This window comes from Diachasmimorpha longicaudata, chromosome 17, assembly GCF_034640455.1.
Source record: "Diachasmimorpha longicaudata isolate KC_UGA_2023 chromosome 17, iyDiaLong2, whole genome shotgun sequence".
NCBI classification, from domain to species: Eukaryota; Metazoa; Arthropoda; class Insecta; order Hymenoptera; family Braconidae; genus Diachasmimorpha; species Diachasmimorpha longicaudata.
The window spans coordinates 3,367,537-3,388,266 of record NC_087241.1 but is presented as its reverse complement, the minus strand read 5'-3'; the positions used below and the strand labels follow the sequence as shown (position 1 = coordinate 3,388,266).

The window sequence follows — 20,730 nt, the reverse complement described above, 5'->3', positions numbered from 1 at the left end:
TTTTTTCATTTACCAATGAATTATTTACCCAACAAATCGATTTTTGGAAATGAAAAATATCAAGAAAACTTTTTAAAAATTAGTTGTAGTCATTTTTCTTATCAATCATTTTTTTTTGATGCAACAGTATAAATTATTGATTCAAAAAGAATTCAGAGGTAGGAAAGAATTTAACGAGAACCAAAATTTGAGAATCGGTTCATTTCCCACTGATGCAAGAAGGAGAGGGGGCAATTCTCATAAATCAATTCAGCATGAATTCACACGTTTAAATGAGCATAAATTCGGAAGAATTGGAAAAAAATTAAACGAACAATTTTTATCAGGTAGCTGTAACTTTGGGGAAGTGGAATAGTTTCTGTCAATTCGTCCAGACCATGCCAGTAATTATTCCACTAATTTCTGCCCTCGTCGTAATTACAATATATGATCATTTCGTTATCTTTAGTACTTCTTTATATTTTCTGTTTTAAATTATACAGCTAGATCACCCTTTACGTGTTGGAAAAAGTACGACAGTGCTAGTAGACTAGAAGCTAGAGTTTCCTGATGAACGAAAACAAAAATAACAATAAATATTTTTTTCATTGAGGAGAAAAAGACGTAACTAAAGTGGACAGCAATTTCTTTTTTTAATCAAGAACACTCATTTCAGCCTCTTTTTTGCTCCTCTCAATTCAATTTTACATTTTTGCATTTCTGTGTTTGTACTTTTTTTTATTAGGATTCAATTGTTCATTGACAGCTGCCAATCTTCAAGAGTTCATCGAGTCATACCCAAAAGTGAACTTTATTTATTTTCCAGAATAATTTGTTAAATCTACATCTAAATTAATCAGCTTTTGCCAAATAATTATTTGGAAAAGTTCTATCACTTCACAGTTGTTTAAATCATTTGTTAATATAGTATTCTCTTCAACATATTAACATATTGATTCAATCTTTCAATTATATTCACTCAGATTCAGTGAAATAGTAACTCCATAGTCACTCAATTATTTTTTTGTTTTTATGCAATTGGCATTCTACGTGGAGAGCCACTCTAACGTAGCGTTTGTATCAATTTTTATCGTTAAAATTCATTATTAAATTTTAGGATCGTTGTATCCACATTAGATCTATGTAACAAGCTTAGACTCTCTCCATAAATTCTTTGACATTTTCTTTTAAAAATTAGTTTTATTACATTGCAATAATCTTTGCGACAGAGAGAAGCTGCATAAAAAATCTACAGTACTGGTTTAATGTTTTTTTAAACGATCCCTAGTTCAGTATCAATAAGCAGAAATTATTGATACAACGTGACAAATCGTCGGAATGAACTGCGGATAATTGACGATTATTTTATATTCGTATCGATCATTTTCCTTTTCAAGGATTAAATTTTCTCTCAAAAAATGTAAAATCTCGGACACTATTGTGCACCGTTTATCACGATCTAATTTAAGCTAGCTCAATGCAACCCACTTTCCTCAATTATTATTTCTAGTTTTTTCAAATTTATTTATTCAACGGCAAGACTCATTACAGAATCCAACACTGATTTTTCTAAATCCCTATTGTTATTTATCGATAAAGAGTAAACGAAAAACAAAAACAATTTCAAAATAAACAATAAAATTGTAGTTAACATGAAACTTTTTTTCACTCGTCTTAAGGAAAAAATTAATAAATAATAAGTCTTAATTAATGTGACTGAACTGATGGTGTGAATCAATAGGGATTCAATTTTGTTACTTCTGTGATACCTTTTCTCCACGAGGGAACATAACTGTAACTTGAATTATCATTACCATTGGTCGTACTTTCCGAGCATTATCTGAAATTGGCTGACGTCTCGACACATCCTAATTTTCGTCGACAATAATTATACGAAAAGAAAGAAGAACCTTATTTTATTTGAATGAAGAGATTTGTGAAAATGACCATACGCTCTTTCGATCCCTTTCAATACTTTTTTTATTATTATTAGAATTAATATTTTAAATCTGATGAATTGCACCAGCCGGACGTTATTCATCCTCGGTATCACCGTCGCTACTGTAATCCTGAAGAACAGGCGGACGAACGTATGGCGCGTCGTTATTTTGGCTGCAAAAGTCAATGATTTTCAACAGTGAATTAAAATTAATTTATTAACTAAAGAAATTACTGAATTTTCGCAAAACTAAATTTTTTACTGTTTTTCTCACTGTTGCATTTTTTTTATGCTTAGAAATATTCGAAATACAACATTTTAAATAAACAAAAATACTTCGTCATTTTTTCAAAGCGGCTGTCTATTCATTGAACAAAAAAGACTACTTTGTAAGGTTCATGATTTATTATCTTTCAGGCAATGAATTTTACAACTCAAAAAAATATGAACTATTTTTCTGTACATAACACATTTCAATATTTCTTTAAATAGATAAAGCTGTGAAAAAAAACAATAAATCGGTAATCCTCCCGAAAAAAAAATTTGGAACGTGGTTAGATGGCAGAAAAAAAATCCCTAAGCAAAAATACCAAAACACTGAATTTTCACCCGAGTATTTTTTCTCCTTAAACTACGTGTTCAAAAAATTCGTAAAAAAATTACAAAATTATTTTCGCCACTCAATGGCCTTTCCCGTGACCCCACAATTATCAAAGACCCTTTAAAATCGTCCTCGCGTCGAAGAATCTAAAAGACCCTAACAAAAGACTTACGCTAATCTTCGATAGTGATTGAGCCACTCCTCGAGCATCTGAGCAACGAGCAATGGCCTTTTATGCAATTTCTGCTGTGCGACGAGTATTCCCCCCTCGGTAGTGCAAACATCAAGCCACTGTTTCAGTATCGTCTCTTCCCTGCCAATTTCCTCAGATGTCAAAAAATGTATTGGCAACAATTTACGTTCAGTATCCATCAGTGGCATAAAAGTTGTCTGCATCTGTATCTGGAGTTGTTGCATGGGACTGTTTCCACCCCCAACGCCAACTCCGCTGTGTGACAGCCTGGACGAGGCGTAAGGTTCGATGGGTACAAGGGCTGTAAAATGCCCCCTGGTATATCCAAGTGCAATTGGCGAACGAATACAGAAAGAGGGCTCCCAAAGAAGTGGCAAATAGACCCCCTCAAATCTGGCATAACCGATGTCCTCACCCCGGAAGCTCTTGACATATTTAACCCCATAAACGATAATAGGCCTTCTCATGATATGAGCAAGTGTGAAAATATGCAATTGTTCTAGAGCACTGCCGGGCTGTGCAGCCGTTGCCAGTAAATTTTCCCAATCCTCTTGCCACTGTGTCTCTTCCAGAGTGAAATCCAGCATTCTGGATGCCTGTGACGCTTCGTACTCCCTCCAGCGTGGATAGAACAGATATCCAACTTGTTGTAACGAGTCAGCAAGAGCACCTCTCAGAGCATTGTCCCTGTCGAAGACACCCCACGTTGCCTGCATAGCTGAATCAAGAAGACAATCACCAGCTGATCTATTCCAAAGTGCATGAAGACGACTGCCAAGCCTCTCCGTTATCTCCAGTGACCAGTTCAAAGCTGGTGGCTCACCCCCACCCCCTTCGAGTTGTTGCTGTGCCTCACGATCCAACAATTCCTCCAGCATCTGTTCCTGAACATTGCTGGGAAGATCTTCAACTTCAGCGGGGAGAGCAAAAGTTGCGACGTCAGTGATGAAGTAACATGGAAATGATCCCTTGCGCACTCTAATACTATTTGTCAGGTGTCTACGTATCTGAGCTGCCAAATCTGGTGCAACGTAACTCGGCACTCTCTTTATCCCCGACCCAGAGCCCTCAATTTGTGACAGCAGTGTTGCTAGAATGTCCTCGCGTTGGAATCTTATCGCCAGATGAACGAGAGTATGTCCTACATCGAATGCACTGCTTCTGTTGAGTAGTAGTACCTCCGAGTGGGTCAATTGACGAGCTGGATCACCACCACTTGCCAGGTACGCCTCCACGGGAACATTCTGACCCTCGACGATGCCCAGACAGGCGTTCAGCCAACGCCAGTCCTTGTGACGAGAGAACTGCTTCAGTCTTCCCTCGTATTCGATGTCATTGGGACCCTGGGGTGCTGGCAGGCTGTCGGTTCTTCCCTCGTACCTCTGGCTTCGTCTCGCACCAGCTAAGTTCTCGTATGATTGTGGAGGCGAAGGCAGACCTTTCTGATTGTCCCTCTCAGGGCTTGGCAGAATAATTGCAGTATTTGTCGTTGAATTTTCACGCTTGTCACACTGCTGCTGTTGCTGCTGGTGCTGATAGTGGTGATTCTCCTTCTGTTGGGCGCACATTATACATTTTGTCGCCTTTGGCCAATTTTCGTAAGTACATATGTGGCAGGACCACTTCTCCATCTGAGATGATGGCGCTAGATTATTTCCTACTGGTACTGTCGTCGGTGGGGGATCGGCAAGTCTCAGGGGGGCTAAATGTTCATGCAAATTCGAGGCTAAACTGTGGTGAACAGTGTGGACTATTGGCTTTGATGTACTGCATTGGATGCAGCGGGAGGCATTTTGGTAATTTAAATATGTGCACATTTCGCATGACCACTTGCCACCCGATGGGAGATTTTGACTGTAATTTTGAGGACTCAGGTTGTAGGTGTCTGTTGATGATTGACTGTAGCAGACTGGACCCGAAGCGACGTTAGATCTTTGGGGGCTTGGATCACGCAATCTGTATATGTCCTCACCAAGCAGGGGCTTTGCTCCTCTGCACATGGTGCACTTCAGGGACGATGGCCAGTTCTCGTAGGTGCAGTACTCGCAGATCCATTTCGATTGAGATTCCTCCAAATTACCACTCATTTTTTATTTAGGGGGGGGGGGCGAGATTGATCTGGAATTTTGGAAAGCTATTATTTATGACTGGCAAATGTTTTAAGAATTTAGTAAATGATCGACGTTTCATTTGAGTAATGATTGCTGAATAAATGGGTAGATGAGGGGATTTAGGTTATAAACTGAATTGTTGTGATTCCAATTCCATTTGTATTGTATTTAAATCATTGAAATTGTTTATAAAAATGTTTGTGAACCTGACATTCAATAGGATTTAAATAAAAACTATGAGAGCTAGTCGATAAAAGCAAAGAATAATTCCCCCAAGAAAATCTTCTCAGATATCCTCACCTACAGAAAGGACTCGTCATCCTTTCACTTCCCCACATTTCCCCAAATAATCACTATCAACAACTATGAAAAAACTTGAAAACAACGCACCTCCCTCTCGTCTCCTGAAACTTCTCTTCGTCTTCACCAAATCCAATTCTTGTTATGACGAAGACTGGGATACTTTCACATTCTACAATTCTCCTGAATGTTCCCAGAAGATCCGATCATTAGAAGGCTGAAACAACAATTCCAAACATCACTTCATAAACCCACCACTGCATATGGACAATCAGGGGATAACCTCTATCATATACCCCACATCTCCAAAATTCTACCACACAATCAACGAAAGCCCCAAGTATCCAGCTCAATCTCCCCATGACTCTCTCTCGCTCCGTCTGAATTCGCCAATAACCAAAACAATCAATTAATATTCACCTTATCTCTTATTTCAAACGTCTTCAGGAGTCATATCGTGAGCATTTGTCTATTAGAGATATATTTTCGTCTGTCGTACATCGGTGTTCGTCTTGTAAATTCACCTGATACGATTGCTCGATGGACACCACGTTAATCACAACAAAAACATTAATAAAATTTTCCCAGACGTTCTCTCTCTCTCATACCACTTATTCCCACAACTTTATCTCACTCCGTTCCCCTTTTTTTCAGTGGAAAAATAATCACTCTCACCTACTCTCCCAAAGTCTCACTGTATAAATAGACCTCGTTAACACGCACTTTGTTTAAACAATCTTTGTCCCCCATATTTCTGGGATCTATATCATAGAATTGAAGGAAAGGATTTTGTCTTATTTATTTTTCTATTATTTTTTTGTTACCGAGAAGAGGCTAAAACGTAGGAGCGCTTCTCGTGAGAATAGGAAAGTAGGTTTTGACAGTCATCAGCAAACAGCAGGCAGCCACGATAGACAGTCCTGCCAACATTATTGTATTTTCTCCTCTCAACGTGTGGAAAATTCGACTTTTTTTTTTGACAAAAAAAAACAAAGTTCTCACCCACGTGAAGAATCAAAAATATCAGCAGACACACGTCCAGCTGCGAACAACTTTCGACAATGACAATGGATTTGACGTAATTATATAACTGGTAAATTATTCAACTAACCTTGAAAACAGACGGAGGTAAATGTTTATTTGAGATTGGAGTGCACGATTATGGTATTTTCTATTTGTTTTTGTGGCTGGGATTCATTTTTTTAGCAACTTTCAATTTTTACTGCTCCAGGTGAAGCAGTTTTTTAATAAATTCTCGACACTCGATGATGGGAGAATCATTTGGATGGCGGACAAGGGAGAGGGCTCTATTGCAACCGAAAATATCACCTATATTTTTTTTTATTTTTTATTTATAACTGTCGAGAACACAGCCAAACGGGGCTTAGCCTAGACAATTTATTTATCCTTGACATTTGATCGTTTGGGGCTTTGCGTGATTGTTGTCATTTGCTGTCATTATCGAACTAACAAAATCTTGGAAACAGAATGATTTATATTGCGAATGAATTGTGTACCAACTCCAGGTGTCGTTATTTTTCTCATCTACGGGGGACATCGGATGACCTGGAGGCGACTCCAGGAGACGGTGGCACCTGAACTGGCTGATGGACGTGAAATTGAAGAAGAGAACCTCCGGGAACAGAAAATAGCCGGAAATTTCGTCATACAGAGGAGACAAAGGAGGAGAAAATGACGAGGGAGGAGATCAACGTGACTGTGCTGTATGGGAGTGAGACCGGAACTGCACAAGACACTGCCGAAGAACTTTGGATTAATGCCAAGAGGTAGTTTTACATACACCTGACAATTTCATTGCTGCAATGCCGACTGAAAATATCAGAGTTTTACCCGTTATTTCGAAATTTAGGGGTGGGTGGGGTAGAATCGACTTCTTGGTGCAAATGAGCTGCGGAGAAGCTACCACTTATGTTACCAGTCTTTAAGTGAGTCAAAAATACCGCCGATAACCGGTCAAATCAGGTTTAAATTCCATATTTTTCACTGATGGAACTTCAACTGGCAAAACGCACCCTTCTTCACCCATATTTGTTTTCGAAATATTTCTAAAAATAGTGAATTGAATAAACATGTCAATCTCTAGACAAATTCCACTTCTACTGAGTGAATATATACTCAATATTATCCATATTACTGAATAATATTAAAAGATATCACACACAGACAAAAATTTGAGGTATTTTTTAATCTCAAATTCTACTTTAATTTCAGAAATGGACTGAAGTGTTCAGTAATAGCAATGGACGACTACAACCTCGAGCACCTCTGCTCCGAGCGTTTGATCCTCTTCGTAGCTTCCACAACTGGTCAAGGGGACACCCCCTCGAATATGACGAATTTCTGGAGATTTCTACTTCGCAAATCTCACCCCCAAACTCTTCTCAAAAATCTGAAATACGCAGTCTTGGGACTGGGGGACAGCTCTTACGAGAAGTACAACTTTGCAGCGAAGAAACTGAACAAACGTCTGTCCCAGCTGGGGGCACAGGAGATGATTCCAATAGCTCTAGCAGACGATCAACATGACTTGGGAATTGACGCGACAGTGGAACCCTGGATGAAAAATATCTGGAGGATAATATCAGAAGTTCTGAACATTCCCCTGAAACCTTCCCATCAGGTGATCGAACGCTTCAGCGTCTCCGTCGTCCCGAGAACGGACCCTTCAGTAGCCGAATTTACGAAAAAAGTGTCAGCAGACATTTACGAACATGAACTTGAGGTGAATAGTCATTTAAAATTCGCCACAATCATGAGGAACACGAGGACAACAGCTCTGGATCATTTTCAAGACGTCAGACTGATTGAATTGAACATTCCAAACGTTAATTATCATCCTGGAGACATTATTTACGTGCGGCCGAAGAATTCTCCTGACCAAGTATCGAGATTTTTTCATCTCTTGAGGGAACATGACGTTCCACTAGTACCAGAGACACTTCTGAGCATTTCAGACAAAGAGATAAAGCTTCCACATTGTCTGAGACATCCCCTGACCCTTCGACAAGTCGTCGAGCAGTACTGGGACCTCAACTACAAGCCTAGAAGGTCCACAATGCAGGTCCTGGCTTTGCTGAGTGATAACGATCTTGAGAAGGAAAAACTTACTGAATTCTCCGCAGCTGCTGGACAGGACGAGCTTTACAGTTATGTGAACAGACCGAGGAGAAATATTCTCGAGGTACTCGGCGACTTCCCTCACACCACCAGGAGATTGAATGAAAAGGTTTTGTTTGAAGTTATGTCACCTATCAAACCCAGGGCCTTCAGCATAGCCTCCAGTTGCAAATCCAGTCCTGGGGAGGTTCATCTGCTGGTGGCTGTTGTCAAGTATAAAACTAAACTGGTAGAACCGAGACTGGGGTTGTGCTCCAACTGGCTCGCTTCCTTGCAAGAAGGACAGCGAGTGATTTGTTGGCTGCAGAAGGGAACGTTCAAGTTCGATTGGGAGAAACCGATGATTTTCGTGGGACCTGGTACTGGCGTTGCTCCTTTCCGGTCGATTTTGTTGGAGCTAGAAGCTGCCAAGGTCGATATGAAGGATATTATATTGTTCTTTGGATGCAGGAGCGAGAGGAAGGATTTTCATTGTAGGGAGGACTGCGAGAGATTAGTGAAAAACCATCACCTGACTGTTTTCTCGGCTTTTTCTAGAGACCAAGAGGATAAAATGTAAATATTTGAGATTTTTATGTCAATTTGTTAGAATAAATTTGGAGGTGGAAGTTGGGGATTATTCTAACTCTTTTCAGATACGTTCAGCACCTGATCAGAGAGCAAGGAGCATTGTGTTGGAATTTGTTGTTGAATGGTGGGAAAATCTACCTGTCTGGGAGTTCCAAAGATATGCCAAAGTGCGTCAGAGAGGAGTTCGTCGACATGGCGAGGAAATTCGGCGATTTCAACGATTTTGAGGCTGAAAATTTTGTGAGAAACCTCGAAAAATGTGGACGATATCAAACTGAAACTTGGGGATGATTTTTATAACTAGTGCCAGGACGGCCGTGGCATTGCTTTTTCTTCGGTTTTGTGGCCGTGACAGAACATCCAACGTTCCTCATTTTTTCTATCTTCATGAAACTGTTTCTGTTTTAAAATTAGAGGTTCCATGGAGCCCTAAAAGGGAATAAAAATTGAAATAATGAACACCTCGTGTATTTACTGGACCCAATGCTAACATTATCGTTTTATTGAAACGTATCAAAAGAAAATCAATTGAAAAACACAAGAGGACTCATCAAGACAGTCTCTTAATTAATTGTGCATTAATAAGATGAATTGATTCTAAAATCTTCGGAGTAATTACAACAACTGTCTTACCAAACGTAAAATAGAGAGAGGAATAATGACCATCCGTCACAACGTCGGTCAAAGAGGCACTAGAAATTAAATTACCTGTTACCTGATGGAAATTATCGATTGGTGATCGAACAATCGATTATGTAGTTCCAAAGATTGTGATTGGCTCTTGGGTCGAGCAAGAAATGTGCATGTTATTTTCGCCCATAACATAACCTAAAATTCGGTTGAATTGAGACAAGCTCCGAATACACCCGGCGATGACAATAAATAAACTGATTACATAAATCAAACGATTTTTCATTATTCTAAAGATTTCGATAAATAATGTCCGAGAATTACTCCCGTCTGGCTCTTCATCAATCGGCTTGCAACGAGATATATTTCCAAATTCAGGAGTGTGAGAAAACAGTAGGCAGATGAGCAAGAAAATTTTGGTTTTCTGTATTTTGTCTAACGAATTATTTTTGTATCGTAGCATCCAGTCGGCAAATTCTTTGGAAAGTGCTCTGATCTACACACAGCATTGAACAAGTGCTTTAGAGCGAACGTAAGTCAATTATTACATTATTACATTAAAAATATATCAGGGATCGTTGCATCTGTGAATTAGAATTTAATTTTTCACAATTGTTTATTGTTATAGATATCTTTATTATTTTTTTTCGTTGCCATCATAATCATCAATTAAATATTTTCTACTTCGATGTGAATAGTGTAGGGTCCACAAGGAATTCCGAGATTTGCACATAAAGCCCTCAGGACCGACCAAAGTGGAGAAATAAAAAATAAAAATTTTCATGGGACAAAGTTTTTGAATTTTGCTCCTGGTGAAATCGAATTTTATCAAATTCACATTTTTGGGTCACTTAAGGATTTATGTTGTCTCAAATGATCCCCTAGGGGTCCATAATCCCTTCGGAACCGACATGAGTTTAATTAATTCCATTAATCGAATCTTCAAATGATTTCACAAAAAAGATAAAACGAATGAAGAAAAAATCCCAATAATTCCCCCATAATTAATTAATTAATCTTCATCTACATTCATTTCCTCTGCAGAAGCTGAAGCTAGCAGCTGAAAACGCCGAAAAATCCCATCGTCGTCAGGAGCAGTTTAAAGAAAAGTTTAAAGCAGGTGGGACGCGCCCAGAAGAGTAAAAGATAAATAAAAAATGGCCGAAATATCAGTTCAACGACGGAACGTTGCTATCGAGAACGGCGACGATGACGTTATTCCCGAGGACGATTCCTTCGAATTTCCCGAGGACAACGACATCTGCGACATGCTCGACCAAGTCCCCTTGAACGTCCAGCTCCCCAGCGTAACAGACCGCTACTTCACTCCATACTACAAAGTGGACGTTCAGAAATCCCTCGACGATATTTGTATCCAGATGCACAGCAATCGCATCTGCATGCTGACCCTGGCGCCGAGTCACCCAGTGCTCCAGAAGGGTCGAAAAATAGAGGCCATCAGCTTCAAAGTAACGGACAAACTGGACAGAACCACCAACAAAGTCTCGGGGAAGGGAAAACATGGGGCCCAACCCCTCCAGGAGAGCTCCAACATCTGTATAATATCCTGTGATGATGGGGAGAAATGGAATATCAAGTGCTGCTTGATGGGAAAATTAATTGAAGTTAATGAGGCACTCGTGGAGACTCCAGAGTTGATCAGAGAGCCACCACACAGAGGCGGGTATCTGGCGATCGTTCTGCCGAATATCAAGACGTACGAAGAGATGAAGAACAAATTATTGTCTGAGAGGGACTACCAGAACCTAATGGATCAACGGGAAAAATCTAAGGTCGTTCCTGGAGACACGATCAATCAGATTTCCCAGAAGAGGACGTTGGAGGATGAGTCAAGTGATTGTTCACGAGAGAAAATTCAAAAATGTGAACAATTGTGCTGATGTACAAAATGTAGTATTAAATATTTCTGAAATAGATTTTCTGTTATCAAATGCTGAATACTTTATTTTCACGTTTTGTTTTACAATTCACAGCTTATCAGTTGACTTTATTATTTTTTTCACTGAAATCGACGAGGGTTCGTACAAACAATTGATTTCCTATCAATTTCTAATTATTCATTTCGATTATACCGATCGATCGGACTGTGCGGATGATGCTTAATTTTGTTTAATGATTATTAAATAAGTCCGGTGACATTGAACATTGGAATGTCACAACTGCTTCCTTCAGCTTTAAAAATGGCTGGCAAATTCGAAATATTAACAGTGAGCTAATGGGGCTTTCGTTTTCGCGGCCAATTCCATTTGCGCCGATGCCACTGACTTCATTCCGTCTTGAACTGATGACAAGTTCGTCTTCCAGGCTACGAGGAGATCCCTCAATTGCACCCACTGGGGTTTTCCAAATGTTCGGTGCATCGTCGAGGAAATGAGGACTTTGCGACCTGCCTGATCCATACGTGCACGAACGAGTTTAGTCTTGAGGACTGAAAAAACGAAAAACAAAATATGTTTACAAAATAATTCTAATTGTTTAATTTTTTAGAGTACTCAGCAAAATAATACTTCTTCATTTATTAAAAGTGAACACGCGAGACAAAACCCTGATATTCAAAAGCTACATCAGTACAGTATTTCGAGTATTAAAAAAAAGTGCATCAAAGTTCAACATTATTTGTGTGTTTAAATGATTATGACATTAGTGTAATTTTTGTTTTAATATTTAAATGATCATAAAGTTGTTGCTTTAACTGTTGAATAACTCGATAACTCACTAATTAGTGAAAAATTAATGAGCCAGTATAGATTCATTTAATCTTCCCTGCAAATGAAATTCTTGTCTACGAACATCGACAAAGAATGTCTAATAATTATGCAGGGACATTAATTACTATTTGAAATTTACCATCGATTATGAAGCTCTCGACGTTGTCCTCCTCAAGCTGCAGCTCGCTCTGAATTGTGTCAAAGGACATTTCGGGATTTGTCTCCGCCAGCTGCATGAACGTCAGCAGCCTCATCTTTTTCATGTTCTGGTCGTGGTTCAGACCTATCAAAGACCATTAGACAATAATCATTTTTCCTGCGGTGGCGGTACAGGTTGCTGACAAATTTAAAAAATATCAATAAACTCTATCTTCACAATTTTTTCACTGATTTTCTAATGTTTAAAAATATTTTACCGACTCTATCATTTGATTCTTTATAAAATGAAAGCAGCTGAAACGATGATCGCTTTATGTACTCACCGACAGTGTGTTCCACGAACTCCTTATGATTACTGTAAAACTGGATATAAGATGGCAATTTTTCTTGAACGAAGATGAGCAGTAGATCATGGATGAGCTCCCCTTCGAGAAATCTAACTGGCTTAAGAGCAAGAAGTGGATCCAAGAGGAAAGTATTTGGATCAGCTAGAGCTGCTTGAATGCAATGCATCGCGTCTTCGCGTGCTTCAGATGCTGTCTCAGCGGTGTACGTACCCAAGAGTTCGACCATCACTGCTGCTGCCTGATCTCTACGTCCAACAATAAAGTAAATGGGTAAATGCAATGATTATTCTCTCCATCATTGTTTCTGATTTTTCTCTTGATTTTTTTCACAAATTACAATTTGAGTATTCTTTCCCCTTCATTAAATATAACGTGAAAATTTTGGACTTACCCTTGCTTGCAACTCAGTAAAATTTCATGCAGCAAACGTAAAAGTTTCTGCATTTGTTCATTATTTGGTGGAAAAGCCTTAAATTGGTCTTTCAACTGCTCAACTCCACCGTAAACAGCTTTCACTTGATCAACATTCCTGGCAACTTGAACAAGATTGTAGTAAACGTGATATCTCATGGGTGATTTTTCCTCGAGAGATTGGAAGAGAAGCCAAAGGGCTTTGAGACAGACAAGACCTAGTTTTTGTCCAGGAGCTTTCTTCAGTTTCTCGCAGAATGCCAGAATCAAGTTTTCAGCTCTCTCAACAGGAATGTGGATGAGGATCGACACGATGTCATTAAGAATATTTTCGATTTCAATCTCATTTCCTTCTTTGAAACAGGCATCACAGACGCCTATGATTTTGTGCAGGTCATCCTCGATTCCACGGGGTGATTTTTCGTCACTTATTTCAGCTCCCAAGCTCTTAAAGTAAATCCTCAATTCCTGGGCCTGAAGATAAAAATATTGTTGACATATTTTTCAAGATGTTCATAGTCTTCCTATATTTCCACCATTTTCTGGTCCAATAAATTCATTAACCGAGATATTATCAAAAACATTAATTTATGTTTATCATTTAAGTTGTCTCGCGTTCTCTGCACTTTGTAACACAGACATGACACACTGAAGCAGTCTCAACGTGACAACCTAACCTTAATCTCCAAGCATCACATTCTGGTCCAAAACAATGGACTGATACCATCGAGGTAGCTCCAATCGCTCGTAAATAACGTACGATGTTTTTAAAAAATTGAAATAATTATTTACCTGATCCTCAGGGGGTAAATCCATAAAAACTGCAGGTACTTGCATCGCGACAGAAATTTCCACGTTTCCACACACGAAAAATCCGGGCCCAGAAGATTTACACCAGCGTGAAGTCAGCCACAGACGGATTCGCGTCGTCTATCGGACGTTTCCGGGTGAGCGACACGAAATCGTTTTTATAGATAACCGAAAAATTATTTTCTTTCGTCTAATCAACTAATTGTAGCGTTTGTATTATGTTTGTACTCACTTGTACTGAGCGTAAAGTGTCTCTTTAGTTTCGTATTCATTTTTGCGTGATTGTTTTGGAAACCACCTGTCGACTACGTACACACTAACAGAAACCTCTGTTCGTGAATCGGAAATATTGTATTGAAGTGAAAGTAAACTAATCAGTCATTCGAGTCAATCGATCCAGTGTCTTTAATGCACTGACAGATAAATTGTTGATCGGAAAACAATTGTGTTCATACAATTATCGACGTAACACTAGGCGTTCATGCGAGTTTAACCTCAATCTGGTGCCACCGGTTCTGCGTGTTGAATGAGAATGTTTTAATTGTTTTAATTGTTTAACAAGTTTGTGAGAATATCAAGAAGACTGCAGAGATGGACGTGGTGCCAGGCACAGCATCACTTCTTGACGAACTTGACAGTAAGTTTCATCACTTGGCCTCCAAGAAGCTCCACAGCTGTTTTTCCCTTATTTCTTAGTATTTCGTTGTTTAATTAATCTTTTGGACTGTTTTATAATTAAATATCGCCATATTTTTCCTCAGAAAAGCTGATGGTCCTTCTGAGGGATGGACGAACGTTGATTGGGTACTTGAGGAGCGTTGACCAATTTGCGAATCTCGTTTTGCACAGAACTATCGAGAGAATTCACGTGGGGAAGGAGTACGGTGATATACCCAGAGGTGTATTTATCGTCAGGGGTGAAAATGTCGTATTGTTAGGCGAAATAGTAAGTTATTGTTTGTAATATTCCATCTGGAGGGGATACAACCGAAGAAATGACGTGTTGGAATCAGACAAATTAATTTACAGTTCGACAATTAATTCCTCAGGCCATTTTTTTTCTAATTTTTTCTCAATGATGTGACGAACATTATGATTTCAGGATAGAGAAAGGGAAAAAGATCTTCCCCTGTCTGAAGTATCAGTGGACGATATATTGGATGCACAGAGAAGAGAGCAGGAATCCAAGCAAGATCAAGATCGTCTGCAGAGTAAAGCCCTGAAGGAGAGAGGGCTGTCATATATTCCAGATCTCGGACATGACGATATGTTCTGACCCATGACGGTGATCTCTGGACCCCACTCGTATGCCTCCACTCCCAATATCGCGAATTAATTATTTTAGTTCATAAAAATCTGCCAAGTTGTTCAATCGTGAGAGTCAACATGAAGCAACACAACTTCTACCCGCGCCAGAGGGTTTAAAATCGTAACCAATAGATGGAAAAATAAAACTAGAAATTCTCTAACATTTGAGAAAATATTTATTGTGGAAAATTCATGATTATTCAGTATAAATTGCTTCTGTTTCTTATAAAAAATTCTCGTAAAAAAATCAAATTCACAATTTTTTTTTGTCAAAATGACGTCTCTTGAAACGTATCCTTCAATTTGATTGAATTCAGAGTTGACTCACTGATTTGTTTTTGCATAGCAGATTGATGTCTCCTCTCGTCTCTCTCTATTCCACCTCTGACAGATCGTTTCGAGTCATTTCGTTGTAAGCTCGTCCCTCGTTTTCTTGTTCCTGTGATATTCCCATCCTCAAATTTATCGTTAGAGTTGCTGGCACTGTGGCCACTGCTGGAGGCGATTCCAGATGTGTCAGAGCCCGGATTATTCCCATCGAGACAGTGAAGAAGGCTATCAGATAGACCCTCTTCATTCAGAATATTTAAATCCGACTCTGACTGGTCAAAATCACCAGTTCGAGATGTAAAACTGAGGTCGACAGGGCTCGCTGTCAAGACACTCCTGGACAGCAGATATTCCCTGAATGTGCTCGTTATGGACATTGTGCTCTTCTGATTAGCTTGATCATCCTCGATTGATGTTACGAAGTGTCGGCCACGGTAGGGAGGACGTTGGTAGTTTTCTTTATTGTCTTGGTAACATTCTGGTGCTCCTGTGGCGTTCTCAGGACTCGATACATAACTGTTATCGTCAATATCAATGTCCACAATTTGGACATTCTGGGGGGCTTCACCTTCGATCGCCGCCAGATTGCAGAGATTTGAACCTGAGATCATCATCACGGGTTTTCGCGATCTAGGAGTCATCATTGTTTCCTGGAAAATCATTTAGAGATATGCAGTGAACTGAAAGTGATGAAATTTCAGGAATTTTTGGCCGTAAAAATTCAAAATTATATTACTATTATTGATTAATAATTAATAGTAATTATTATTAGTCAATTACCATTAATAGTTATTTCTTTTAATAGAAAAATATAAATGACTAGAAATCAAATGGGAACATTCTCATGCTCATGAAGCTTGGAAAATTGAATTGACTTGTTTATCAAATCATCGAGACAAAAATATTTTTAGAATTTATTGGAGTTGAGAATTTTTCGAATGGAGAATTATGGGTTCGAATTTTTCCCCCCTCATGATCACCGATAAAATTCTTCGACGCATGTTAGTACAATCATGCATACCTGCATAGACCTCGGCATTTTGGCAGTGCTCTTAGTAATAGGACTCATGCTCTTGTCATTCTTCTTGATAGGTGTCACTCCACAGGCCTCTCCATTCGCTAAATTTCGCCTGAGAATGTCAGCAGGTGTGGATGTATGGGCCGAATGACAGTTCCAGAATTTGTACTTGACAACTGGCGATGTGTGACAGCCATGGTCCTTATCAACAGAGGAGTTCGACTCCAACGTCCTGGGAGTGAAGACCAGTTCTATTTTTGGTCGTTGGAGCATCGATATTACTGGATCAGAATTATTAACCTGTGATTGTTGGCTCTCCACCTCTAGATTGCTGTGCATGTCGCAGGGCTCGGAGTTGTATCGACGCACCTGTTTGTCCTCCTTGACAGCTCCATCCTCCAAATCCTCACCCTCAGCCTTTCCATTTTCACTGATCGTTGTGAGACTCCTTGTGGTTTTGCCAGAGCTCTCCAGTCTCTCTTTGGACGTATTGACGCACTCGTCGTCGTCAGACGCCTCTCGCAGCCTGACAAAGTCTTTCCACTTAGTCTTTTTTGTTTTTTTAATACTTGTTGATGTGTCTAGGCTGCCAGTGCTGCTGCTCATGTGCTTCGAGTGCATGAGATTGTCATTGTCAATTGTAAAACTGTCTGAACTCAATTCATCGTCAGATTTACTGAATAACTTCTTCGATGGCAAAGCTAATTCTTCGTGGGTCTGTTTTCAACGTGCGATAAGAAAAAATTAGTCACATTCACGTGCAAATTGTCATTAAATGACAGAATGATTTGTTAGAAGTAAAAGAACTTGTGATTAATTTTTTTCGGATTGTTTCAAAATTTTCGAAAAAATTAAATGAATAAATGGTATTTTTTGAAAGTAACAATCGATTTACAAGTTTCTGTTTCTCGTAAATCGAACAATAATACTTACAGATGATATAATATTTTCTTCACTGCTGGATTTGTTCATGTTGAATCCAATATTTATCTCCACTAGTTTCTTATGCCCTAATAATTTTTTCTGGAAGATGTGCTTTTTTATAGAGTCTCCCAGGCTCTTCGTTCGAACTTGCTTCACGTGTCTGGGTGTTCCCTGACCATTTTCTTTGTTAAATTGCTTCACTAGACGACGCTTCTTCGCCGACTCTGGCATCGCTTGGATATGGGCGTACAGTTGGGCGAGGGCTGCTTGGGTGTCTTCAGTAGAGTTTGCTTTTGCTGTTAATTTATGATCGACGAAGCTGAAGACCGTGTGGGCTGTGCCCGTTGTATCCGAAATGGATTCATTCAGCTGAAATGAGAATGGAAAACAAATAATCTTCATGGAATAGAAAAATAAATTTAAAAAGTAATGGTGAATAATTTAACTTGACAGTAAACAAATCTTAAACATATTTTGAATAGCTAAAAAAATATAAATAAACTCACGTCATTTTTATTAGGACTCAGCAATTTTCTCTCCTGATCTACCCAATAAGCCCTGATATCAGTAGCCAATTTAGGGGGAATTTCAAATAGCTCTTCTCCCTTCCTGATCATGAAGGCCACCAATCCAGACAAATTCTGTGAATTAACGTGCAGTGCCTCCGGCGATAATTTTCTCGGACACATCAGGTGAGGTGTAAACAATGTTGCCAATGTGTCGCAATTCATTTTATTGCTGCTCTCGAAACTCGCTGTCTTGTGCAGAAGCTTCAGCAGATGCTTCAGTAAAATTCGATTCGCAGGGAGAAGAAGGAGCAGAAGTAATTGCAGAGAACCAAGGAGGCGAGATTCGTTGGTGCTTGAGTCTGTACTGCACAATTCGGCGATTTGACAGTGAGCTGGATAGTGCAGCTCTGTCAACAATGGCTCAGGCAGCTCCGCCAGGAAACTCTTTAGGACTGAGGCACAGTCGTGAACACTGTAGGGTCCGTCATTTAGGTTCAGTGGATGGCCCTGGTACAAGGCAACTTTGAGGTCCTGCTGGCGGGTCAATTTGCCAGTTCTCCGGAAAATTCCTTCCTGGGCAATGCCTGAGGAGATTGCGGTGGATTAAATGACTTTTTGGATATTTGTTGTATTTTAGAACCGACTATATATTTTTTTATATCTTTGGATGGAGAAAAATCCAGGAATTCATTCTGACTGAAGAGCAAACTCACAATTCTAATAACTGAATTTACCGTAGGTTATTTTCAGGACACTAAATGAGTTTGATTCCAGAAACCATAATTTTTTATATTATGGAGTTAATAAAAAATGTGAGACTTATTGATAATTCTAGTCTGCGGAACTATAAGTAAAATTAAAATCAATAAATTCTGTATATCCTCACATTGTTCTTTGGATAGATATTCCATTAGCTGCTTAACCTGACTTATGCCTTCACTGGTTAAGGCAGTACTCTCGCCCTTCTGTTGCAAATTCATCAATGATTTTGGTTTTTTGGAGAAACTCAGGAATCCCCATTTTTTATCCTTGGTTTTTTCGGTGACGGCATCATTACTTGGACAGGACAAACAATGTTTGATTAATTTCAGTGTCAAGTTCAACTCAAAATTAGAGAAATAAAATATTCGAGACGACAGATTCCCTCGACCATTAATTTATCTTTATGATGAGAAAGTCCAGGGAAAAGTCAACAGCATCTTCACATAGATAATTAATTAGTTGAGTACTTCAATCAAAATGAGCAGTAAAGTAAAATCTTTCAGTTAATCTCTAAAAAATTGAGTCTACAAAATATACAGAGAAAAAATTCACCGGAATAAGTCATCTATAAAAAAAAATTCTGTTGGTTTTATCAATAAATTATTAAGTACCAGTGTCAATAAATTTGGCCCAAAAGTAATGAAAAATTAAATCTAGAAGATGTGAGAAAAATATCAAAAAAAATTCTGGTACTTACTCCTCGGTGTTGATATCCAGTTCGAAGGACAGATGCATTTTAACGAGTGTCAAAAATTGTTCAGGATTAACTTTTCGCATTCTGGAGGCGAGTTTGCCGTCCACTCCCTCATTAAAGTCCTCCATATTCACAATGTCACGAAGCCCACTGATTAATCAAAAGGCCAAATCTCGCAACATCATTTCAAATATCACGTATACATATGTGTGTAACCACGCTCGACATGACGGTTATGTGCTGATTGATATGAAACATGTGAAATACAGTTATCACAGTCGATTTCCCCCTGCACGAATTATTAAAAATTAATTCACGTGTTTTGCAATAGTTTTAGTCATGACTTGTGTCAAAAAATGTCATTTTTTCCACCTAAAAACTACGTATTTATCTGTTAACCCCGGTCCGCAGTGCAGCTGACATCCACAGACACTTGTACAACTGTTTATCACGTGATCGCGGAGGGGTGGCGCCATTGGTCGACGTTGGTGCCACCTGGGTGGACGCATGAGGCAGTCGCGTACCGGTTTTTGTTGGGCGCATTCGGCTGTTTTACGATGTGTTGACGAAGTCAGATTGTTAAGGACTCCTGCAGGAGAAGGATAACTATATACACCAGGAGACTGATAGCTCCAGTAGCACCAGGAGGCTGGTACCTCTGAAGTAACTCTTGAGGAACGAGGAACGCTAAGTAATTGACAACATGGGTGAGAGACATCGAAAAAGTCATTGTGGGTTCGACAATGACCATTGTGTGAGACAAAGGAGATTGAAACTGAAAGGGAAGAGTACCAAAGAGGTAATCCAGGAGTAGATGATGTATAATGGAGAAAAGCTGCAGTGTGGAGCGGTTCTTCAGGAGATGGACAGTAAGCAGAAGATGGACCAACGTATTTATTATTCAGAAATATTTTTTTTATTAGAAAATGCTGATGATGATTTTAATGCATGGCGTCGGTCGGCCATATTGGAATGGTTGTTTACAGGTGCATCGGCATGTATGCATAAATATTTGATATATAATTTATGCATACGATGGTATTTAATAATGAAAAAATCGAACATTTGATGATTTGTTCCGATCTAAATCGGATTGAGTATCACTCTCCTCCAATTGGAAGATTATTTACCAGAATTTCTCTATTTTCTGTTAGTGCCCAGTCAAAAATCTAACCGAAATTTACAGTTCTATCCGATTCTCTCATAAAATTCTGAATTTTCAGTACTAAAATATTCTGAAACTTCAGGAGAGTGGGGGCACAACCAAA

At 39.1% G+C, this 20,730-nt stretch overlaps 6 protein-coding genes across 11 annotated transcripts; 3 read left to right on the top strand and 3 right to left on the bottom strand.

The window, feature by feature from the left end:
* Window positions 1-1,476: 1,476 nt before the first annotated feature.
* LOC135170353 (ubiquitin thioesterase trabid) lies at window positions 1,477-6,383 on the bottom strand. Of its 3 annotated transcripts, none has more exons than XM_064136091.1 (4): window positions 6,235-6,383; window positions 5,214-5,340; window positions 2,692-4,830; window positions 1,477-2,091 (listed from the first exon to the last, which is right to left on the bottom strand). In XM_064136091.1, exons 3-4 carry the CDS (start codon window positions 4,797-4,799, stop codon window positions 2,013-2,015), a joined length of 2,187 nt encoding a protein of 728 aa, XP_063992161.1. In that variant the 5' UTR covers window positions 4,800-4,830; window positions 5,214-5,340; window positions 6,235-6,383; the 3' UTR covers window positions 1,477-2,012. The 3 variants fall into 3 exon arrangements, with proteins under 3 accessions (XP_063992161.1, XP_063992160.1, XP_063992162.1); XM_064136090.1 differs by lacking the exon at window positions 6,235-6,383 and adding an exon at window positions 5,544-5,995; XM_064136092.1 differs by lacking the exon at window positions 6,235-6,383 and adding an exon at window positions 5,799-5,995.
* Window positions 6,384-6,769: 386 nt separating this feature from the next.
* LOC135170359 (NADPH-dependent diflavin oxidoreductase 1) lies at window positions 6,770-9,290 on the top strand. Of its 3 annotated transcripts, XM_064136106.1 has the most exons (4): window positions 6,770-6,910; window positions 6,994-7,069; window positions 7,356-8,816; window positions 8,897-9,290. In XM_064136106.1, exons 2-4 carry the CDS (start codon window positions 7,053-7,055, stop codon window positions 9,120-9,122), a joined length of 1,704 nt encoding a protein of 567 aa, XP_063992176.1. In that variant the 5' UTR covers window positions 6,770-6,910; window positions 6,994-7,052; the 3' UTR covers window positions 9,123-9,290. The 3 variants fall into 3 exon arrangements, with proteins under 3 accessions (XP_063992176.1, XP_063992175.1, XP_063992177.1); XM_064136105.1 differs by lacking the exon at window positions 6,994-7,069 and having other exon boundaries at window positions 6,775-6,910; XM_064136107.1 differs by lacking the exon at window positions 6,994-7,069 and having other exon boundaries at window positions 6,775-6,910; window positions 8,907-9,047.
* A 198-nt stretch (window positions 9,291-9,488) lies between these two features.
* Window positions 9,489-11,413, top strand: LOC135170368 (uncharacterized protein). The gene is made up of 3 exons (XM_064136134.1): window positions 9,489-9,854; window positions 9,922-9,993; window positions 10,506-11,413. The coding sequence occupies exon 3, from the start codon at window positions 10,619-10,621 to the stop codon at window positions 11,360-11,362; it is 744 nt and encodes a 247-aa protein (XP_063992204.1). The 5' UTR covers window positions 9,489-9,854; window positions 9,922-9,993; window positions 10,506-10,618; the 3' UTR covers window positions 11,363-11,413.
* Window positions 11,399-14,031, bottom strand: LOC135170363 (eukaryotic translation initiation factor 3 subunit M). Its single transcript, XM_064136122.1, has 5 exons — window positions 13,900-14,031; window positions 13,088-13,581; window positions 12,673-12,941; window positions 12,330-12,473; window positions 11,399-11,910 (listed from the first exon to the last, which is right to left on the bottom strand). Exons 1-5 carry the CDS (start codon window positions 13,942-13,944, stop codon window positions 11,684-11,686), a joined length of 1,179 nt encoding a protein of 392 aa, XP_063992192.1. The 5' UTR covers window positions 13,945-14,031; the 3' UTR covers window positions 11,399-11,683.
* Window positions 14,032-14,411: 380 nt separating this feature from the next.
* On the top strand, window positions 14,412-15,477 carry Lsm1 (Like Sm 1). Its single transcript, XM_064136138.1, has 3 exons — window positions 14,412-14,554; window positions 14,679-14,863; window positions 15,020-15,477. The coding sequence occupies exons 1-3, from the start codon at window positions 14,509-14,511 to the stop codon at window positions 15,191-15,193; spliced, it is 405 nt and encodes a 134-aa protein (XP_063992208.1). The 5' UTR covers window positions 14,412-14,508; the 3' UTR covers window positions 15,194-15,477.
* On the bottom strand, window positions 15,379-20,261 carry LOC135170350 (uncharacterized). 2 transcript variants are annotated; one of them, XM_064136085.1, is made up of 7 exons: window positions 19,835-20,261; window positions 19,466-19,751; window positions 18,893-19,062; window positions 18,004-18,590; window positions 17,507-17,866; window positions 16,577-17,290; window positions 15,379-16,205 (listed from the first exon to the last, which is right to left on the bottom strand). In XM_064136085.1, the coding sequence occupies exons 2-7, from the start codon at window positions 19,588-19,590 to the stop codon at window positions 15,495-15,497; spliced, it is 2,667 nt and encodes an 888-aa protein (XP_063992155.1). In that variant the 5' UTR covers window positions 19,591-19,751; window positions 19,835-20,261; the 3' UTR covers window positions 15,379-15,494. The 2 variants fall into 2 exon arrangements, with proteins under 2 accessions (XP_063992155.1, XP_063992154.1); XM_064136084.1 differs by having other exon boundaries at window positions 19,466-20,261.
* Between the last annotated feature and the right edge of the window lie 469 nt (window positions 20,262-20,730).